General features: G+C 36.9%; 5 protein-coding genes across 7 annotated transcripts; 3 read left to right on the top strand and 2 right to left on the bottom strand.

The window, feature by feature from the left end:
- LOC103835351 (protein MANNAN SYNTHESIS-RELATED 1) lies at window positions 1-2,370 on the bottom strand. Its single transcript, XM_009111508.2, has 6 exons — window positions 2,014-2,370; window positions 1,610-1,760; window positions 1,452-1,522; window positions 1,250-1,335; window positions 588-1,167; window positions 1-505 (listed from the first exon to the last, which is right to left on the bottom strand). Exons 1-6 carry the CDS (start codon window positions 2,113-2,115, stop codon window positions 227-229), a joined length of 1,269 nt encoding a protein of 422 aa, XP_009109756.2. The 5' UTR covers window positions 2,116-2,370; the 3' UTR covers window positions 1-226.
- Window positions 2,371-4,280: 1,910 nt separating this feature from the next.
- LOC103835340 (glutamyl-tRNA reductase-binding protein, chloroplastic) lies at window positions 4,281-5,871 on the top strand. The gene is made up of 5 exons (XM_009111499.3): window positions 4,281-4,712; window positions 4,824-4,904; window positions 5,030-5,134; window positions 5,205-5,354; window positions 5,448-5,871. The coding sequence occupies exons 1-5, from the start codon at window positions 4,329-4,331 to the stop codon at window positions 5,694-5,696; spliced, it is 969 nt and encodes a 322-aa protein (XP_009109747.1). The 5' UTR covers window positions 4,281-4,328; the 3' UTR covers window positions 5,697-5,871.
- Window positions 5,872-6,278: 407 nt separating this feature from the next.
- Window positions 6,279-10,639, bottom strand: LOC103835330 (RNA-binding protein with multiple splicing). 3 transcript variants are annotated; one of them, XR_004451833.1, is made up of 10 exons: window positions 10,362-10,639; window positions 9,924-10,103; window positions 9,772-9,847; window positions 9,506-9,635; window positions 9,259-9,373; window positions 8,887-8,978; window positions 8,707-8,776; window positions 8,530-8,612; window positions 8,199-8,424; window positions 7,728-7,942 (listed from the first exon to the last, which is right to left on the bottom strand). XR_004451833.1 is itself a non-coding variant. In XM_009111488.3 (9 exons), exons 1-9 carry the CDS (start codon window positions 10,521-10,523, stop codon window positions 8,322-8,324), a joined length of 1,011 nt encoding a protein of 336 aa, XP_009109736.2. In that variant the 5' UTR covers window positions 10,524-10,639; the 3' UTR covers window positions 8,002-8,321. The 3 variants fall into 3 exon arrangements, 2 of the variants coding, with proteins under 2 accessions (XP_033136999.1, XP_009109736.2); XM_009111488.3 differs by lacking the exon at window positions 7,728-7,942 and having other exon boundaries at window positions 8,002-8,424; XM_033281108.1 differs by lacking the exons at window positions 7,728-7,942; window positions 8,199-8,424; window positions 8,530-8,612 and adding an exon at window positions 6,279-6,399 and having other exon boundaries at window positions 8,684-8,776.
- Window positions 6,507-7,197, top strand: LOC103836504 (ATP synthase subunit epsilon, mitochondrial). The gene is made up of 2 exons (XM_033281124.1): window positions 6,507-6,770; window positions 6,968-7,197. The coding sequence occupies exons 1-2, from the start codon at window positions 6,587-6,589 to the stop codon at window positions 6,994-6,996; spliced, it is 213 nt and encodes a 70-aa protein (XP_033137015.1). The 5' UTR covers window positions 6,507-6,586; the 3' UTR covers window positions 6,997-7,197.
- A 229-nt stretch (window positions 10,640-10,868) lies between the features above and the next one.
- LOC103835320 (mitogen-activated protein kinase kinase 5) lies at window positions 10,869-15,744 on the top strand. The gene has a single exon (XM_033281112.1). It carries the CDS (start codon window positions 13,460-13,462, stop codon window positions 14,453-14,455), a length of 996 nt encoding a protein of 331 aa, XP_033137003.1. The 5' UTR covers window positions 10,869-13,459; the 3' UTR covers window positions 14,456-15,744.
- Window positions 15,745-16,359: the final 615 nt, after the last annotated feature.

Below are 16,359 nucleotides of genomic sequence, written 5' to 3'. Positions count from 1 at the left end.
TTACAAACAAATATTGTGTGTTTCATACTATTGAACAAAATATATAAAATGCAAAAGGATATAAGCCAACAAAATCAAATTGTAAACCTCAATTGTTTTCTTTCCTACACAAGGCAACCTTAAATAAAGAAAAACAGAGAAAACATCAAATTAAATATAGCTTACACTTGGTGAAAACTGAGAAAGCCCATGTTTGGAGAGATCACTTTAGAAAAGGTGACAAGGTTCAGCAAAAGCATGAATAAGCCAAGTGGTTCTTCTTTGAGATGTAAGGAGAGATGAAATCTGTAGCAAGGGAAGAAGTCTCAGAGATCTCTGCTGGAACTAGCACTTGAGGCTTACCCAAAGCTATCCTTTTCCCAACTGTGTTTGCATAGAACAAACCAGATATGGCTGGAACAAACACATCGCTTCTTGAGCTTATGTAGAAGTCAATAACATTTTCATACTCAGAACTCTCTGATTCAAGGTACTTTGATCTCTTACTTGCTGGCATTACTGCCTCCTGCCATTTGTTAAGTGACAAAAACATTAGCAACATGGTAAGAGAACTTTTTGGAGTAAAGAATGTTTGTTTTCTTACACACCTTTGTAAACGTTTTTGGGAAGATATCCTTAAGGATATTGAGGCTACTGTCCCATCTAGGCTGAGTCAGATAGATGGTTGTGTCACCAGCAAATCCAAGCTTCCTCAAGAACACAGCAATCTCTTGTGCGTTGTAACAAGTCTTGGACCCTCCCACACCAGTTGAATGACAATTTTTCTTCTCGAGTGCTTCGATTCTAAGGTCAACAGCTATGAAACGGCCATCTGATTTCCTGCTGTGAGTCCTTAACCTCTCAATCATGGACTCAACTACTGCGTTCAGCTCAGGTTGCAACTCCAAGGAACCAAACATTGCCAAACAAGCCACAGGATCGGTTTCGCCGTCTTGTGAGGATTTCCTCAGGTTGACAGAAGGGAAGTATGTAGCGACTCGAATGTTTCCTTTGGACTTGAAGATGGGTTCAATGTGTTCTTTGATGTAGTCTTCTGTAACTCTTGTAGGGACTTTAACAATGGCGATGTCTCTTAGAGATACTTGTTCAGGCAATTGTTTGACGACTTTGATGACGTTTTCCAAGCTTTTGATTATGTTATCAGCATCATAAATGTCTTCAAAACTCCTGATAAGCCATACAATGATCTTAGAAACAAATTATAAAACCATAAATGTCATCATGACCATAGACAAACAACTCTTATAACCTTTCATCACCAGGTTTGCTTCCTCTTATATCAGGAAGCACTAGTGTGGCTCCAAGATGCTTTGCCACCATTACAGCATCAGTGATCTAAACATGAAATTAGAATTAACCACACAAACACAAACAGAAGAAGATCACAACACATCTGAATAAAACCATGGTTGACTTAACAAACTGAGAATCAAACTTTTCATAAAGCATACCTGAGAGATATGGTACTCAGGACCATTCGTTAGAGAGAATGTAACATACCCTTTTGATGATACCGCTTCATCTGCAACATTTAGTCCTTAGTAAATAGTCCAGAATCAACTACACAAATGGAAATAAGAAAGAGTCTGATTATAAAACAAACACATACCGGATAGTAATGTTGGCCAACAAGGATTAAGGTCATTGTTATCATCCATCCAAGGTCCTTTATTTCCTTCTAAGGCTCCCACAAGACTATCTTTCACAGATACTCTTGATCCTTCGAATTCGATATCATGTGCATCTCCCTGAGCTTTCTCCTGTGAGTAGAGAAGAAAAGGTTCAGTTTCATGCACTATTAGTTTACACCAAATTAAAAGAGATGAAAATCAATGATCAGCTGAAAGACTTCACTGTTGACTCTTGACTTGATTCATGCAAATCTACATTTTTATCTAAAAATGGAAAGTTTTGTTTTTCAAGAAAACCCTTTAACGCACAAATCAAGAAAGTGCAACTGATCAAATGAATTAGATCTGCTTGAAAGACAAAAGTTGTCGGCAGAGAAGATACCTGAAGAGAATCATAGTAATCTCGATGAAGCATCTGTCCGAGCATCACAAACATGGTGATGGTGAGAATACCAGCAACCACTTGCCTCAAATCCACACCCATTTCTAGTACTTTCTTACAAAACTGGATCGTGAAAACAGAGTTGAAACAGAGAGAAGGAAGGAAGGAAAAGGAAAAGAAAAAGAAAAGGAAAGTCCAACAAAGAGAGTGTGGTGTGGGGGCAGATAGAGACAAGGTATCTTCCTCAAATATGAAATCTCACTTCCCCCTTGTGATTACTTTTGTAGTGAAAGTTTATCTCTAGGCGAGTGTTGTTGTCACTATTGATTGTTGAAGTTGAAGTCTTACGCTAACAAAAGCATTGGGCATGGTCTCAGCCACCGACACTTTTTTATTGACGTGAATTTTGGTATAATTTTTAACCGGTGGTTTCATAAAACCGGTACCAAACCAATTAGACCAAAACATGCTGATTGTTTTGTTTTTAAACATTACTTACTATCTTTATCCTACAGTTTAGAGAATGCTACTGAGGAGCTAGTAAGTAAAATGGATCCTTTAATCAGATAAACTATAATGTTAAAAAAAAATGCGAGTCAAAAATTTATTTTAGCTAAAATAGTTGTAGATATTAACAAATTTAACTCTCAAATCATTGATATAAAGTTTGAAATCACATACTTATATCACTTAGTCATACCAAGAAAATAATCTCACTAATGATACAGAATATATATTTAATCTTATATCGTTGATGATAAAGTAAGTTTTAAGAATATCCTAAAATTCCCTTGCCAATAAAATAAGAGTAATTAAAGTTCAGTGAAAATAAAATAAAATAAGAGTAGTTACTTTAACAGACAAATTAATTATGAGCAAATGATAAAGCACGGGATTACAGATAGGTTTAAAACAAATTATAATCGTGTTATTGGGTTGACGTGACTAATTTGGTAATTATGTTACTCGGAAGCATTTTTGTTGTTGTTGAGAAAGACTCGAAAGCAATTGTAATGATACAGCTTCCGTTAGAGGCCACGTATACGTATACGAGTTCAAATTCTCGACTTTTGCTAATCACGTACACATTGTTTATATCGGCGGCCTACCACATCATTAGTACAACAATGGTCAATTTTGTATGTTCATCTGTCGAATACCGGTTTACCCAAAGAACCAAAAACTAGTGGGAAAGATACATTACACATGTTGATAAATGATTACAATTATGCATGACTCTGTATATTTTGCTTTCCTTGTCTTCTAAGTTTGTGGGAGGGGATCACAGATGAACACTTGATTGTTGAATGTTGAATGGTAGCGTAACGCAGTGTGATGCAACTACACCACTCGAGAATAATAGACGACAGAGCCAATAATAACTAACAACTCATCTACCGTTACATATGATTTCGGAACACATCTAAGCAACACTAATTGACAAAAAAAGATGCCAATAAAGATGATGAACATAACCCTATTTTCACGCTACATAGTCCGAGAAACCCCATTAGACCAATCTTCGTTTGAAGTTTTCCTTTCTTAGCCCTAAAACCACATTTCCCTGTAACCAAAGTTGCATTTATTTATTACAAAAAAAAAGTTGCATTTATTTGTTCTTTGTTTTCTAAGAATAGTTATTGTTAATCGCACCATTCTTCCGGCTGAATGGCATTATTATAAGTTTTTATCCCGACCTAAATCATGTCTCGTGAATCTCTCATCTTAAGTTAGTGTAACTAAGAGAATAAACAACAACAATTTTCTCAACATGACTTTTGGTTTATAAGATTTAGTCATCCAAACAGATTTATAATTTTATACTTCTATTTTGTTGCTATTAGTGTAGATAATCGTATAATCAATGTTGGTTTAGTGTGGTTTATCTTCTGGTTAGCCCAAAATCTTGGTCGAATAACTGAAGAAAACGACCACAAAACACCTAAGAAAGATCGATCGATAGGGAAAAATTCACCAATCAATCGAGGTAAAAATACAACATTTTCCCTTACATAGTGAGCATATATTAACCAGAAACTAACCTATACTAAACCAACACTGATTATACGGTTATCTACACTAAATAGTTGCACACAAAAGCAATTTTGAATTGAAAAGATAAATGTGAAATCAATTATAGGGTATAATGTCTGGTCAGATATGAATTTCTCTCTTTAACTCTAACCGGATAAAATTCTGTAATTAATTTGGTTTTCATCGATTACGATTCCGGTTTGTTATATTTATTTATTTTCTTCTGAAGTTTTATCTTTTTCTTTTCCAACACAAGAGTCCATTGTCTCTGCAATCAAAAGATGAAGCTCCTCCAAACCCAATCCTCCGCTCTCTTCAACCTCCTCCCATCTCCGAATTTCACGAAACCCATCGACAAACGCGGCTTCGTCACTCCAAAACGATACCCATCTCCTCCAATCTCCCTCCGATGCTCCGTTTCCACCGCTTCAGACACTCCGTCGACGGCCACCAACCATCATCTCTCTACAAACCACAAGCCCTTCCCGGCGGAGGTTTCGAGGAGCATCATGGAGCTTTCCTCCGTCGGAACTCTCTCCACCTTGACCCACGACGGCTGGCCCCTCGGCGTCGGAGTTCGCTTCGCCGTTGAACAAGACGGCACCCCTGTTCTTTGCCTCAGTCGCAGTTTCTCTCCCGACAAAAGGTCTTCCCTTCATGTTCAGGTCAATCATCATCTGTAAAAATGTGAAAGTTTGATCCTTTCTTCTATAAAAGTGAGAAAGTTTGATCCTTTGGTTTGAAGAATGATGTGGAATTGTGTTTTGGTGTATCAGTTGGAGCAATGTGGATTGAGGACTCCTCAGTGTACGATTCAAGGTAGCATTGCTCGACCTGGAGACGATAATGCTCTTAAGGTACTGTAATCACTCTCACTCCAAAGAGCACAACACCACCTCTTTGTATGATTCTTTCTCTCTTTATGAGAGACTATAAGGTTTCTTGATTGACCTGAACCCAAGTCTTTATGTTTTTGTGGTAGCGTGTTAGTGCTACATGGAGGAAGAAGTTTGGGGAAGAAGTTGAGGAAGACAGTTTATATGTTGTTGCAGTTGACCGTGTACTCCAAATTGAAGACTTTATGGAGGTACACACCCTTGTCTCTTTGTTGTGATCCAAACTTTTAATAACAAATATATTAAAACAAAATTTTGCAGGATGGTGTTTGGGTGGCGTCATCAGATTATAAAAAAGCGAGTCCTGATCCTCTACGTGATGTTGCAGAAGACATTGTCAACCAGATTAATGCCAACAACATGGAGGACATCTTCCGTTTCTGCAACGTATACGTTGACCTGGACTTTGTGGTTAGTAAACTCGACATGCTATGCAGATACTAGTTTAAGAATGCACAATCACATTAGATGTTTATGAACTATACTTGGTCTGCCTAATGTTAGGTTTCAGAGACAAAGATGATATGGATGGATAGGCTTGGATTCGACCTTCGAGTATGGTCTCCACGAGGTGTATATGACGTGAGGATTCCGTTTCCAATGGAAGTAACAGATGAAAAGGGAGCAAAATCATCCTTTAATGGAATGTCACAGCTTGCTTGGGAAGTAGAGAAAAGCTACTGCCCTGCAGATTTCAACAAGGTTAAATTACTGAAGCAAGTAGTTGGATCATCACACAAGGGAGGACAATAACGATACTATTTGACTTCTTTTTGTTGTTTACCAGTTGATGCCAAAATTAGAAATTGCCTCTGTTGTATCTCTTGGAATAGTATATGTTCTGAGTAATAGGGGCCGTGTGCTCACTTAATATATTTTGTTTAGTACCTGTTTCAGTTTTCCTCTTCCTATATTTTTCCTTGACAAAGATTATTATTGCATTGCGAGTAAGACGACTATACATATCTAGGGCGATCAATCTCTGTGATTAGGGATCATATACATGTTTTTTTCAATAGCTGTCAGGTGTGTAGGCTAAGATAACTGTTTCATTAGATCATAAAAATGCAAGTCCCAGTCCTTTTGAAGATGTTGCAGAAGGCGACAACAATGTTTCTATTCAGTTTTGTTGTTGGACCCATTGTTTGTTTACTAGTTGATGCCAAAATATTGCACCTGAACCCTATTAAATGTTAATGAGTATATCATCATTTTTGTTGTTGTGAGTATTTGTTATAAGTATCATCATTGTTTTCTACTACCAGGTCTGTTGGGAACCTATTATCAAACAAGGGATTATGTAATAGTTAAATTTTTCTAAATTTGTTTTAAAAAAGTCTTGAAGAACTTCATATATGCCTTCTCTCTTATGTTTCTTAAAAAGAAGTAAATAAAAATGTTCACGTAATTTTGTCTCAAAACTCAAAAAGCCAGTGTAAACCTTTTGAGTAAAGATGTAACTTCACATGGCTAGTCACGGGTCAGAGACTCAATTACATGGGCTAATTCAGAAAGGGCCCAATGGGCCAACACTGATTTTGAGGGGGTTGACTGAGAATCATTTAGGTTTCTTCTTCTCTCAGTTGCAGCAAGTCTCTGAGATAGCTTTCGATCGATTAAAAAAAAAAAGAAAGAAAGAGCAAATGGCATCGAGCGCGGCGGTTCCGTTCTGGAGAGCGGCGGGGATGACGTACATAACGTACTCAAACATATGCGCGAATCTGGTGAGGAAATGTCTAAAGGAACCTTTCAAGGCGGAATCAATGAATCGCGAGAAGGTTCACTTCTCCCTCTCCAAATGGGCTGACGGAAAGCCTCAGAAACCAGGTTTCTTCTTCTTCTTCACTCTCCTTCCAGTTTGATCTAGCTTCTTCTTTGTGTGCAAGATTACTTGGGAGATGATAAATGTTTTGACTTTAATTAAAACCAATTACAATGATAGCTTTAGGTCTTATGTGCTCAATCTTTAGACAAGGCACTTATTTTTGTTGAACGCATGTTTTTTTCGTGTTCTTTGTTAACAGTTTTGCGCTCAGATGCACCTGAAGTTTGAGACTTTGAATGCAAGATATGGTTTCCAAGTTTTATGATGTATTGCTTCTCGTGATGGATGAGTAAAAAGGAATGCAAGAACGTCTGTTTTGTTTCCTTTGTCTGTAACGAAAAATACTTTCCAATCAATAATGATGAACATGGGGCTTCTGTTTTTTTTTGCAGTATACTAAATTGGTTCAAAATCAAAGACTTTGATTAAGTTGCGAGTTTCCCAAAATCTGATAAGAAAACAAAGGCCATTTTTGAGTTCTGAAAGATCACAATGGAAAAAAAAAACAGGGCACTGACATCAGTAAGAGAAGAGATGGGTTCTTTGGACAAATATGATAGATAAGACTCCACGCTGGTTCTTAGGAAGTCCTGTCCTGTGTCGAGCTCTGTTAACCTGGATGCCACAAGATAAGTAATACCTCACCTTTGACCGTGAAATACTATTCCAACCTGACTGTCCCTGCGTAAGGCCAAGCCAGACCTGGGGGTGGATATTATATATATTTGCTCAACTATAAATCTACAATGTTATGGAGTGCCTATCTCAACTAAATTTTATCTATATAACTAATGGAAGAGAGAATGATCAAGATGGGAAAAGATGAAGAATGACACCGACGTGAGAGAAGATCATTAGAGCCGCATTCAACAAAATGTAACGTTATGTCATTGATGTGATAGGCCATGCGTAAAACTAAGTATCTGAATGTCTTCATGTTATGTTAATGCCTAGCTAACATATCAAATGAGAGTTTCATTGGGATGGATTGGTCATATGAATCCCACAAAGCAAATGCGTTAAAGAAGCAACAAGACAACCAAATGGCAAACCCAAACTCCTACAGACTTTTAAAACCACACATGAGGATGCATGTAGCAAAGCTAATACGAGCTGCCCATGTTATATGTTGATGATGACACATTATATTCATCCATCACATGGCAACAAGCAATGTTTTTTGCCATGCAGTGAAACGATGTTTGATGAATGTCAACATGCTACGATCTAATGTAGTGACAATGGAGTTTCACAAAGTAAATGCGTAAACATAATGAAAATGGATCCCACAACGTAAATGCGTTAAAGCATCAAGAAGACAAACAAAGGTAAACCCAACTCCTAGAGATTTAAAAACCACACTTGAAAATGCATGTAGCAAAGCTAATATGTTATATGTTGATGAGGTCGACACTATATGAATCCATCACATGCTGATGCTTATAAATGTCGATGATGAAATGGATGCAAATGCAGACTGCCTGCAAGATGCATCCTATTCGTGCAGTTGTTGGAAGATAGAGAAGAGAGTACATCCCCCCTTCAAGGCCTGCCTACTGATACGTCAGGGCTCCTTGAGCTCCATTAGCGCTCGGTGAAGGAAAGAAAGAATGGCCGCCACCTTCCTTCCTTTTCCCATATGGATTCTTGGAAAATGTATCATTGGGTTAAGAAGAAACAAACTGAACTAGAAAAGGCAGCTGAGCATATATTGGAATATAAGAGAAACGGTAACAGTAAGTGATTTGTTAAAAAGGATATTGGATCCTCATGCCAACTGAACCAGAGCTTGGAATGACAGCGCCTTGCAAATTATGGTGAACGTTTGTGGCACTATTCACATCCTGACAAAAATCATAACAGAACCGTTTAGCAATATGCTGTAAAATGTTCTCAAGTGCGTACACACACAGATAGGTACAGGTGAGAAGAAGTAACCTCGAATTCAATAAAGCAAACTGTGTGCCTTTCCTGTCTAAGAACCTTCATTTGCTTGAAACCAGGCTGCCTGCAAGATGAAAGTACAGTTGAACACTTGACAAGACAGTAATAGACAAGTGAAGATCTCAAAGAAAGCAATGTACTGAAGGAGTGCCATCAAAGCAAACAGATACTCACGCGCTCAACAGGCTCCTCAATTCTTCTTCGTGTATATTCTCCCCGAGATTACCAATAAATAGGGTATTGCAAGGAGGGTTATCCTTAACATTCTGCATTAAAAAGGAAGGATAGAAAACAGAATGAGATATAAGATCAGCAAACCTAAGGTTAGAAAACCTCAAAAACTGGTAAAACATTTATCAAACAATAAGAAGCTATAGCAAACTCAGAGCAGTCCACAATGTATGTAGAATTGGTAACAGTTGATTACACCAGCGAGTAAAGTATGCAAGATAGGTAGAACGAAAATATTAGGCGAGTGCCACATGGATTCCACGTAGAAAGTAGCAAAACTATAAAAGTAAAGTGATGAAAGAAGAGCAACTTCACCTGGACAGGAACATAAGAACTAGGAGCTGCTATAGGTGCAGACGGAGGCATTGGTACAGGGGGAGCATGGTAACCTCCATAGGGATCATATGGTGGAGCTGCGGGTGACAAATACCTGAATCAAATTGTATTTGTTGTCAAATAAACAACTAAACAGAAAACAATATACCAAAATAAAAGCGTCTTCCCAGGTTTTACATAACATCTCAAATTAATTATATAAATGAAGAAGAATAAAATGCCTCACCCATGAGGTGGACCCCAAACTTGAGGTGGTGGAGGGTGGAAGGGAGACGGACTATAAACAGAGTGTGTGCAGTCACCACCAGTTCTTAGACGCTTACTTTGATCATAAGCATTTGAATCCCCAACGATTCCTAACAGAATAACAACAGAGGGGTTTCAAAGGTGAAACATGAGAGTATACAAAATCCTCATATAAATGCACAAAACAGTATCAAACAAGCTTCAGCAACATGAACCCTGCTTGAGATAATAAAAGTTTAAGCTAACCTCTTTTAACAAAGAGGTTCTTCTTGGCCATCTCTGCATGTAACACAGACTTTGACTCCGCATCAAACACCAGATGCTACATGCCAAAAACAACATAAATCATCATAAACTGAGAAAAGGGGCAAGGATTAGAGTGAACAAGTAAAACAGACCTGAAGGGCATCTCTGGCAGCCAATGCAAACTGTGCAGTGGAGAAGAGAGCAAAACCCATGGGCTTCTCTCCCTTGAAGTTCACCTGAGATGCCTCGTAGCCTGGCAACCATCTTAAGAGGTTCAGAAGCTCTCTCTCTTTCACATCATCGGGAAGACCCGCGATGAAGATTGTCCGGAGCTGAACACAACAGATTCAAACTCGTGTAAGAATCTACATATCCCAAATCAAATCAATCGATAAAACAAGTAATACATAAACCATGTCCATCATATGCAGACATTGAAATAAATAACAGCACGCGAATTAAAGAAAAATCTCAACTTGAAACAAGATCAAGAAAGCTGGTCTTAACAACATCAAGAAATATTGTCTTTAACAACATATCACAAAAAAACAATACTGACATGTATATATATAGATAGAGAGAGTTGTGACCTCGTCATAAGGAGAACGATCAGCTAAACCAGGGGGAGGAGGGTGATGATGATGTACAGGAGGGGGATGTGGTGGAGGAGCTGATGATACTGCGGACGGGGGAGGCGGAGCTCCTGTAGGCGGCCACTGCTGGTGGTAAGGGTGGATTCCGGCGCCGGCCATGCGAGCGATGGAGAGAGAGAAAGGAAACCCTAAGAGAAGAGAGAGAGAGAGAGAGAGAGAGAGAGAGAGAGCGAGCGATTTGCTGGGTGGAAGAATTAACGAAGGACAAGTGTGCCTAGACTTGTTTTTCTAAGTAAGTCACATGCTACGCACGTGATGGGCCTAGTGGGCTGAATTGAAAATTTGTTCTTTTATTCGGCAAAAATCGAAACAAATTTCAAAAAAAATCTCGAGTTATCCGTTCTTACTGATTAAGTGATTAGAGTGAATGTGAATATAATGATATTGATGTTGGATATATATATAGCAAATGATGTTTTGATCTTAAATCTATTAAAAAGCTTCATAATCTTAGGATTAGCATGTTCCTGAAAACATCAAGGTGAGATACATGTGTATACTTTCATATTTACGTGTGTTCATGTATGAATCATCAGATTCCAAACCATCTGAAATACATATTACAGTGAAACCTCTATTAATAATGTTGGAACTAGTTTTTTATTAATTTATATAGAGATTATTAATTTATCGATATACTAATTGAACCAAAAATTCAATTTGAGACTATAAAATTATATTATTTTATAGAGATTTTTAGTGTATATTAATTTATAGAATATTAATTTAAAGAGGTTATACTGTACATGAATTATCCAGTCTTTAAACCATAATTCTTTCAATATATTCTTGAACATTATAATGCAATAAGAAAATCGGCTCTGTATATGTGTTTCACTGAAATCACTTAACAGAAAAAACATGCTTGTTGGTTAAAGTTCTCTTCCCAGTCGAACAAAGTCTCAGTTTTGTATGTTTTCATTCTGATGATGTTATATACTTATATTGTATGAAGTGTCATTAGAAGAGGTGCACTCACTTATTGACGTCTGAAGTTTTAAGGTATCTCTATTGCAGCAGTTGTTTCATATATTAAGATTGAAAAGGTTATTCTTTATTCACATGGTGACTGAGTATTATGAATCATTCAGTACAGAGCCAACACAATTATATGTTTCTTTGATTAGGATCCAATCTCAAACAATTTTTAAAAAGATACATATAAAGTAGAAGGAACCAAAACATATAATTAATTTGTCTTCTTTAATGAGATGTAATTTCTTTATGAAAAAACGTTGTGGAACTATTTATTGGCCATCATATTGCTGATGATGCTCTGAACTTGGTGCTCAGAGAGATCAAACATCTGGATAAGCTTATCTAGACTTAGGGACTCAAATGAGGCAGAGTATGTGAACAAGTAAGTCTCCGGGACTTAGAAATATTGAAAGTCTCCTTTGGTGAGACCTCGAGTTGCTGATATGACTAGGCCTAGCTATGACATGGCCACACATGTTCTAAGAAGGAGCAGTGAATGCTTTGAAAGTGTGAATGTTTCGATGATTATCTCACTGATCACAAGAATGTATTTATACAAGGATTCATATCTATTGATATCTACCGTATCATAACTACGTAAAGATATACACAAGAATATACTTAGGATATTGGAATTTCCTAACTAACACTCCTCCGCATTTGGAGCAGAGGTTCTTGAGATAATTACTTGTTTATTTTTATAGATATTGAAACACACTCACGTAGTATTAGGCTTGAGAATCAATAGTTATGAAAAGAAAAATTATATGAAATTGTGATAGAATTTTTAAAAAACAAGAGATTGAATAACTATCCAAAAAATAAATATTATTTTAGAAAATTTATAATCAAAAGAAAATAAATTTCTTTATTGTATTAACGTAAATACTGATTTAGTAACTAAATTGAATTTTTCTTATGAAAAAAGTATTATATTTTAAATGAAAAATATTTAACTAACGTTATTAACAATCGTAGAAAATGTTCTTAAACAAAAAGAATCCATAAATTTTTATGAAAGTGAGATTTGTATAAAAGGAAATTCATTTTTTTAAATCACATGTTTTAAATATCAAAAATCAGTATTTTTTTAAGATTATTTTTGATACTAAATTCCAATATGATATATGATTTTATAAAAAACATTAAGAAAAACGAAAATATATATAGATAATATTAGTAATGGAAATTAGTAAAATATAGCTTATGAGATTTATATAAAATGAAATTTCTTATTGTCAAATTACATGTTTTAAATATAACAAATTGCTATGTATTTTTACTTTTAAGATAGTTCCTTTTGATACTAAATTTTTTTTTATTCTATATTTCTTTATGATATTGATATGATTATATTTATACATATATTAAAAACGAAAATAAAAATAGTTTACAGATATTTTCCCTTTTTATTTAAAAATATTCATAAAAACTAAAATAGAAATTTTGATAATGATAATTAAAAAATAGTATTAATTCGTTAAAGTTACCAATATAATAAGTCATTGTGAGAATTAACGTGAACACGGTACATATTAAACTGATTTCTCAAATAACATTATAGAGATAAAAAATGTTATTTTAAAAACACTTGGATTCAATTTCACTTTATTTTTGTATAATATAAAAATGCATTCAAAATATGCTTCGTTATGCTACATATCCCCGCAACAAAAACAAATCAATCAGCTATGGGACTCTATGGATTACACAAACAATTCAATCTATAGTTTCGAAGACGTGGATAATGAACCCACCATGATGATGATAATGATTGTTTTATTTGGTTTGATGAGCATGTCTTGCTTTGGAAAAAAAACCCACTGACACGCCAATAACAGACCGAACAACAAAAACATGTCAACGTGTTACAACACAGAACCACACAGCCGATCCCGCGATTGTTCCACACGCGCCTATATGATCTCTCGTCTTCCATTTTTGGAAACCAAAACTTTTCTTCTTCATTCATCTTCCTCTTTCTTTTTCGATATGATCTGACTCCAAAAGCAGGAATCAAACCCTACACGGCGACTATATATATAAAGAGAGACACCATGAACCCGATTCAGCCCCCTCCTTCTCCGATGAAGAACCGCTTCCGCAAACGTCCTGACCTCAGCCTACCACTCCCACACCGCGACGTAGCCCTCGCTGTGCCTCTCCCCCTCCCTCCTCCTCCCTCCACAACCTCCGCGCCCACGTCAGGCTCCGCCATCTCCCCCAACGTCTCCGCCGCGAAAAGCTTGTCCGAGCTAGAACGTGTCAACCGCATCGGAAGCGGCGCGGGAGGAACGGTTTACAAAGTGATCCACCGTCCGACTTCGAAACCCTTCGCTCTCAAGGTCATCTACGGTAACCACGAAGACAACGTGAGGCGCCAGATCTGCCGCGAGATAGAGATCTTGCGAAGCGTCGATCACGCCAACGTAGTGAAATGCCACGACATGTTCGACCACAACGGGGAGATTCAAGTCTTGCTCGAGTTCATGGACGGAGGATGTCTAGAGGGAGTGCACGTGTCACGAGAGGAGGAGCTCTCGGACATGTCTCGGCAGATTCTCAGCGGTTTGGCTTATCTCCACCGTCACCATATCGTCCACCGCGACATCAAGCCGTCGAATCTTTTGATCGACTCGGAGAAGAACGTTAAGATCGCTGATTTTGGAGTGAGTAGGATCTTGGCGCAGACCATGGATCCTTGTAACTCCTCGGTTGGTACCATTGCTTACATGAGCCCCGAGAGGATTAATACCGACCTGAATCATGGACGTTACAACGGTTACGCTGGAGATGTGTGGAGTCTTGGTGTTAGCATTTTGGAGTTTTACTTGGGGAGGTTTCCTTTTGCTGTGAGTAGACAAGGTGACTGGGCGAGTCTAATGTGCGCCATTTGTATGTCTCAGCCGCCTGAAGCTCCGGCCACGGCGTCTGAGGAGTTTCGTCACTTTGTGTCTTGTTGTTTGCAGAGTGATCCTCCCAAGAGATGGTCTGCGCAACAGCTTCTGCAGCATCCTTTCATACTCAAATCAACCAGAGCTCCGGGGTCTTAGTTTTTGCTTTCCCGTTTTGCCCTTATCATCTTCTTTTTTTCCTATATTCTTTTGCTTACATAAGTTTTGTGGTGATTGTGATTAGGGTAATGATTTGATTAGGGAAGAGACACAGTTTTGAGTCTTGTCATGAATGATGAAGATTGAGTTTGCATGGCCTGTAGTAGCTTTATTATTATTATTGTTTCACATCTTTCATTTGTTTTTTTTTTTTTTTTTTTTTTTTTTTGTAACACTATCATTTGTTTTAAACTATCATTAATTAATAAAGCTTCTTCTTTTGTTTCAGTTCTGCTTTCTTCTTCTTTTTTGCTTTGTCGTTTTATGGTGTTGATTGTATAATAATTGAGGAAAAGTTGAAAGCTTGTCTTTTGACCTCAGCTTTCACCTAGTTTCTTCTAATCTTGCCTTAGTGCGATTAGGAATCTAATCTAATTTAAGTGTCCAGTTCAGGTTTCTAGCTTCTCAACCTGTATCTACTACGACAGTCTACTTCATGTTTATTATGTTGGTCATAAAAGTGAACAAAAGGTTTTTACATTTATATTGCTCTCTTTTACCATATTCCACTTTTTGGTGTGATGCCCTTTCCTTCCCCTTCTTATACTCTCAGCTTAATGATTTGTGAACTTGTATATGACTGCTTCTATATTTTAGTTTCTAGAACTAGTCTTTGTTGTTTTAAACTCTCTCAGTACAGATATGGGATAGTAGAGATGAACTTTTCTGTTGGCATAACCTAGACGAACCTGTTGGGGCTTTATTTGATCTCGACTTCTAACCACAACAGTGGGTATGTTTCTGCTCCTTAATCTTCTATTGATCTGAAATAGTTGTAATTCTTCTTTTAGGAGGATCGTGAAATGATAATAGGAATGTTACGTTGTTGAAGGTAGTTTTAGCTTTAGGTTATTCCATACTTCCAAATACTCCTTTCGTTCCTTAAAATACATATTCTGGAGAAAAATTTTGTTTCTAAAATATTCAATTTTTTACATTTTCAATGCATGTTTTATTAACTAATTGCAAACTTCAAAAATCTTAATTGCACTGATTTATTTTTTATTGGCTTAAAATTGTGGAAAGAAGATAACACAAAAAATTATGCAAATTTAATGTGTTTTATTAAAATGTGTGAAAAAACTAAAATATGGACCTTTTAGAAACAGATGGAGTACAAACAAGACATGGAAACTAGCGCGTAACTAAAACTTTATAGTACTACTAATTAATAAACTATAGAAGCGCCCTTGACTTTACAGGATTGATGTCTTGAAACCAAATCGGATTTTGCATCTTAACTACTTCTGAATTAATGACTAATGTTCAAGCACACACATGCATTCAAAAGTCTCTTGTATCTGTTTAGGGTCCTTGGTTTCCAATTTAGCTCGGAGTTCCGTCCTCAAAATCTTTTCTGCTGCTTGTGGTATATATTAACGTTTAGAATCAGAGATGATGAAGATGATGATTTGAGCTTGAGCTGAGAAGATGAATCAGAGAAAAGGATAAAATGAAAGTTTGTTATTTCTCGTAGACTGAAATGTACATGCTTATGTTCTATATATAGTTACTCGGTTAAGCAAACGGAAACTTAACCAATATAATAAACCGGGAATTGAACCGGACTATACTAATACGCCCCTCTCAAGTCTTTATCAGTGAATCTTGAGGTTGATAAAGACTTGACAAAGATATTCTCGAGAGAAAAGAATGGAAAGGACCAGGGTGGAGTGGTTTAGTGAGGATGTCTGCAAGTTGATTGCCGGTGGAGACATGAAAGGTCTTGAGCTTACCAGCTTTGAGTTGATCACGAACAGTATGACAATCGACCTCAATGTGTTTCGTCCGCTCATGAAAAACTGGATTCATAGCTATGTGGATCGCAGACTTGTTGTCACAGT

This window comes from Brassica rapa, chromosome A01 (assembly GCF_000309985.2).
Source record: "Brassica rapa cultivar Chiifu-401-42 chromosome A01, CAAS_Brap_v3.01, whole genome shotgun sequence".
Taxonomy (NCBI): Eukaryota; Viridiplantae; Streptophyta; class Magnoliopsida; order Brassicales; family Brassicaceae; genus Brassica; species Brassica rapa.
Note: the sequence above shows the minus strand (reverse complement) of the source record. Positions and strands in the feature narration are given on the sequence as shown.